This window comes from Narcine bancroftii, chromosome 5 (genome assembly GCF_036971445.1).
Source record: "Narcine bancroftii isolate sNarBan1 chromosome 5, sNarBan1.hap1, whole genome shotgun sequence".
Classification (NCBI taxonomy): domain Eukaryota; kingdom Metazoa; phylum Chordata; class Chondrichthyes; order Torpediniformes; family Narcinidae; genus Narcine; species Narcine bancroftii.
Genome location: NC_091473.1, coordinates 192,318,008 through 192,323,666, shown reverse-complemented (window position 1 = coordinate 192,323,666; position 5,659 = coordinate 192,318,008). Strand labels below are relative to the sequence as shown.

General features: G+C 60.5%; 1 protein-coding gene across 1 annotated transcript in view; it reads left to right on the top strand.

The window, feature by feature from the left end:
* Window positions 1-241: 241 nt before the first annotated feature.
* The window catches only part of LOC138765432 (uncharacterized), a 33,242-nt gene continuing 27,824 nt past the window's right edge, over window positions 242-5,659 (top strand). The window contains exons 1-4 of the mRNA XM_069942472.1: window positions 242-582; window positions 1,677-1,756; window positions 3,034-3,669; window positions 5,316-5,534. Of these exons, the coding sequence (XP_069798573.1) occupies window positions 266-582; window positions 1,677-1,756; window positions 3,034-3,669; window positions 5,316-5,534 (1,252 nt within the window). The 5' untranslated portion in view covers window positions 242-265. The remainder of the gene's footprint in view (window positions 583-1,676; window positions 1,757-3,033; window positions 3,670-5,315; window positions 5,535-5,659) is intronic.

The window sequence follows — 5,659 nt, the reverse complement described above, 5'->3', positions numbered from 1 at the left end:
AGTGTCGTCCCCCCCACCCCGCCTCATCCCAGACTGTTAGCGCTCTTGTAGAAATTTGCCAGGGCTTCCAATGTCTTAACAAACCTCGGAGGGTTGACCTGTCCTTCCTACACTCTCTGAGAGCGACGGGATGAATGGCCTAGCTTGTGGCTGAAGTCCAGCAACACCTTCCCGCTCGGGGCGATGGGTGGATCTTGGCGCTGCGCCCCGCTGTGGGCACTATAAAAGGGGAGAGGCGTGCACCGGCTCCGCGCTTCGGCTCGCCATGGGCGGCGCGGCGAACAAAATGCGGCTTCGGCTGCCCCTGACCTGCTTCTCGCTGCAGCTCCTCCTGATCGTCCTCTTCGCCCTGTTCGTCCGCTACGACGAGCACACCGACGCCAAGGAGTGGCCCCGGCTGAAGGCGCTCCACAATGACACGGGCGACGAGCGGAACGAGTTCTACTTCAGGTACCCCAGTGAGTGCCTCCTTCGCGCGGCTCACTTGCGCAACGCGCCCGGCCGGCGAGGCTGGGGCAGAAGCAAGACCCCCCCCCCCCCCATCCTCTCTCCCCTACCCCGTCCTCCTCTCTCCCCCACCCCGTCCTCCACCTCTCTCCCCCACCCCCTCCTCCTCTCCCCACCCCCCTCCTCCTCTCTCCCCCACCCCCCTCCTCCTCTCTCCCCCACCCCCTCCTCCTCTCTCCCCCACCCCCCTCCTCCTCTCTCCCCCACCCCCCTCCTCCTCTCTCCCCCACCCCCCTCCCTCCTCTCTCCCCCACCCCCCTCCTACTCTCTCTCCCCACCCCCCTCCTCCTCTCTCCCCCCCCACCCCCTTCTCCTCTCTCCCCCCCACCCTTCCTCCTCTCTCCCCCCCCACCCCCTCCTCCTCTCTCCCCCCACCCCCTCCTCCTCTCTCCCCCCCACCCCCTCCTCCTCTCTCCCCCCCCGACCCCCTCCCCTCCTCTCTCCCCCCACCCCCCTCCTCCTCTCTCCCCCCCCACCCCCTCCTCCTCTCTCCCCCCACCCCCTCCTCCTCTCTCCCCCCACCCCCTCCTCCTCTCTCCCCCCCCACCCCTCCTCCTCTCTCCCCCCCCACCCCCTCCTCCTCTCTCCCCCCCCACCCCCTCCTCCTCTCTCCCCCCCACCCCCTCCTCCTCTCTCCCCCCCCACCCCCTCCTCCTCTCTCCCCCCCACCCCCCTCCTCTCTCCCCCCCACCCCCTCCTCCTCTCTCCCCCACCCCTCCTCCTCTCTCCCCCCACCCCCTCCTCCTCTCTCCCCCCCACCCCCTCCTCCTCTCTCCCCCCACCCCCTCCTCCTCTCTCCCCCCCACCCCCTCCTCCTCTCTCCCCCCCACCCCTCCTCCTCTCTCCCCCCCACCCCCTCCTCCTCTCTCCCCCCACCCCCTCCTCCTCTCTCCCCCCCACCCCCTCCTCCTCTCTCCCCCCCACCCCCCTCCTCTCTCCCCCCCACCCCTCCTCCTCTCTCCCCCCCCACCCCCTCCTCCTCTCTCCCCCCCACCCCCTCCTCCTCTCTCCCCCCCACCCCCTCCTCCTCTCTCCCCCCACCCCCTCCTCCTCTCTCCCCCCTCCCCCTCCTCTCTCTCCCCCCACCCCTCCTCCTCTCTCCCCCCCACCCCTCCTCCTCTCTCCCCCCCCACCCCCTCCTCCTCTCTCCCCCCCCACCCCCCCTCCAGCGAGGCGAGGGCGCAGACCCTCCAGAGTGGGGGTCGTGTTGGATGGCTTGAGCCAGCGCTCCGCTACGAACGGCGTTGCCGTGGGTTTAGTTGGGTTCCGGGATCGTAAAAAAGACACAAACGCTGGAGAAAATGCAGCACGAACTTTATGCAAGCAAAGAACTTTTCAGCAAGGTGATTCACCTCGATTGAAGGAAGGGGTTCAAGCCCCGAAATGTTGGTTAGAGTTCGTCTTTGCCAGGACTGGCTGAGTCTCTCCAGCGTGTCTGCAGACGTTCCTCTTGTTCTCTTCTGTGAAATCTCTTCGAGGGGCGCCTCTGCCACCAACCCCCCCCCCCCCCGAAAAAGTTCCGCACTTTTGACCTCCAAAGGGAGTTCTGGATCCTCTCTGTCATCCCACCCCTCCCCGGCTGCTCTCAAACTGCAGAAAGGGCTCAGCCCGAAGACGTCGCTTCTGCATCTTGGCTACATTAAAGACACGACTTGCTGAATTTCTCCAGCCGGGTGTGGGGTTTCTTTTAACTTCGACCACGATTTACAGTACTTCATTCACAATCCTTCCTGTCATGCGGTGACCAGAACTGAACACAACACTCACTCTTTTGTGCGGCAAGCACGTAAACGACACTTAACTCACAATAATCCTGTGCTCTCTCTCTTTCTCACACACACACAGGCACATACTCACACACACACAGGCACATACCACACACACACAGGCACATACTCACACACACACAGGCACATACCCACACACACAGGCACATACCCCACACAAACACAGGCACATTACCCACACACACACAGGCACATACTCACACACACAGGCACATACTCACACACACACAGGCACATACTCACACACACACAGGCACATACTCACACACACACAGGCACATACTCACACACACACAGGCACATACTCACACACACACGGGCGCATACCCGCACACACACACGGGCGCATACCCCCCCGCACACACACACGGGCGCATACCCGCACACACACACGGGCGCATACCCGCACACACACACGGGCGCATACCCGCACACACACACGGGCGCATACCCGCACACACACACGGGCGCATACCCGCACACACACACGGGCGCATACTCACACACACACGGGCGCATACTCACACACACACGGGCGCATACTCACACACACACGGGCGCATACTCACACACACACGGGCGCATACCCACACACACACACGGGCGCATACTCACACACACACACGGGCGCATACTCACACACACACACGGGCGCATACTCACACACACACAGGCGCATACTCACACACACACAGGCACATACCCGCACACACACAGGCACATACCCGCACACACACAGGCACGTACCCGCACACACACGGGCGCGTACCCGCACACACACGGGCGCGTACCCGCACACACACGGGCGCGTACCCGCACACGCACGGGCGCGTACCCGCACACGCACGGGCGCGTACCCGCACACGCACGGGCGCGTACCCGCACACGCACGGGCGCGTACCCGCACACGCACGGGCGCGTACCCGCACACGCACGGGCGCGTACCCGCACACGCACGGGCGCGTACCCGCACACGCACGGGCGCGTACCGCACACGCACGGCGCGTACCCGCACACGCACGGGCGCGTACCCGCACACGCACGGGCGCGTACCCGCACACGCACGGGCGCGTACCCGCACACGCACGGGGCGCGTACCCGCACACGCACGGGCGCGTACCCGCACCACGCACGGGCGCGTACCCGCACAACGCACGGGCGCGTACCCGCACACGCACGGGCGCGTACCCGCACACGCACGGGCGCGTACCCGCACACGCACGGGCGCGTACCCCGCACACGCACGGGCGCGTACCCGCACAGGCGCACGGGCGCGCACCCGACCGCGCGCACGGGCGCATACCCGACCAGGTGCATACCCGCGCTGCGCGCACACACAAAGATGTCTCTCACACCCACCTCACAAGGAGAGCGAGTAAACTCCACAACCATAGAATACTGCAGCAAAGGCCCTTCAGCCCTCGATGTTGTGCTGACTCATAAGCAATTTCTTCTTCTTTGGCTTGGCTTCGCAGACGAAGATTTATGGAGGGTAAATGTCCACGTCAGCTGCAGGCTCGTTTGTGGCTGACAAGTCCGATGCGGGACAGCAGACATGGTTGCAGGGGAAAATTGGTTCGTTGGGGTTGGGTGTTGGGTTTTTCCTCCTTTGCCTTTTGTCAGTGAGTGGGCTCTGCGCTCTTCTTCAAAGGAGGTTGCTGCCCGCCAAACTGTGAGGCGCCAAGATGCACGGTTTGAGGCGATATCAGCCCACTGGCGGTGGTCAATGTGGCAGGCACCAAGAGATTTCTTTAGGCAGTCCTTGTACCTTTTCTTTGGTGCACCTCTGTCACGGTGGCCAGTGGAGAGCTCGCCATATAACACGATCTTGGGAAGGCGATGGTCCTCCATTCTGGAGATGTGACCCACCCAGCGCAGCTGGATCTTCAGCAGCGTGGACTCAATGCTGTCGGCTTCTGCCATCTCGAGTACTTCGATGTTAGGATGAAGTCGCTCCAATGAATTTTGAGGATGAAGCGGAGACAACGCTGGTGGAAGCGTTCAAGGAGCGTAGGTGATGCCGGTAGAGGACCCATGATTCGGAGCCGAACAGGAGTGGTATGACAACGGCTCTGTATACGCTAATCTTTGTGAGGTTTTTCAGTTGGTTGTTTTTCCAGACTCTCTGTGTTGTCTTCCAAAGGCGCTATTTGCCTTGGAGAGTCTGTTGTCTATCTTGTTGTCGATCCTTGCATCTGATGAAATGGTGCAGCCGAGATAGGTAAACTGTTGACCGTTTTGAGTTTTGTGTGCCCGATGGAGATGTGGGGGGGCTGGTAGTCATGGTGGGGAGCTGGTTGATGGAGGACCTCCGTTTTCTTCAGGCTGACTTCCAGGCAAACCTTTTGGCAGTTTCTGCAAAACAGGACGTCAAGCGCTGAAGAGCTGGCTCTGAATGGGCAACTAAAGCGGCATCGTCTGCAAAGAGTAGTTCACGGACAAGTTTCTCTTGTGTCTTGGTGTGAGCTTGCAGGCGCCTCAGATTGAAGAGACTTAACTAAAAGTATTAAACCCTCCCTACCCCATAACCCTCTATTTTTCTTTCATCCAAGAGTCTCTTAAATGCCACCACAAACCTGATAACGCATTCCAGGCCCCCACTACTCTCTGTGTTTATAAAAAAAAATAAAAAAAAAAACAAAAAAAAAAACTTACCCCTGATGTCTCCTCTAAACTTTCCTTCCTTCACTTTGTACAAATGCCCCCTGGTGTCTGCTGCTCCCACCCTGAATAAAGGTGCTGGCTGTCCACCTTATCTAAACCTTTCATGTCCCTTATAGACCTCTATTGTCTCTCATCTTTCTTCGCTCCAAAGAGAAAAGGCCCAGCTCTGCTATCCTTGCCTCATGGGACATTTTCCAATCCAGGAAACATCCTGGTGAATCTCCTCTGCACTCTCTGCACAGCTTCCACATCCTTCCTGTAATGCGGTGACCAGAACTGAACACAATACACCACTCTTTTTGTGCGACGCACACATAAACAACACTTATTCACAATAATCCATCAACTCCCACACAGATGCACTCAAGAGGGCGATTAACCCATGGTGTTTGATAGAACTGGGAGAGGGCGTTAACTCCACAAACCCGGGTCGCTGGGGCTTTGAGGGCACCCGCCATTGCATCAAGGCTCCAGTCTGCAGCCATGGTCCTCCCTCATGGCTCTGCTACAGTCAGATTTTTCTGCCTAATGGCGGTGGGGTGCAGAGGGAGCGCTGCACAGTGGGGAATGGCTGTGGTGAGGGAGTGCCACGCAGTGGGAAAAACACTGTTGCTTGGAGGTCACGAGGGAGCGCTGCAATGTGGGTGGCGTGGGGCTGACGGAGCGCCATGCTTCACAAGGGGCCGTGACGAGGGAGCGCA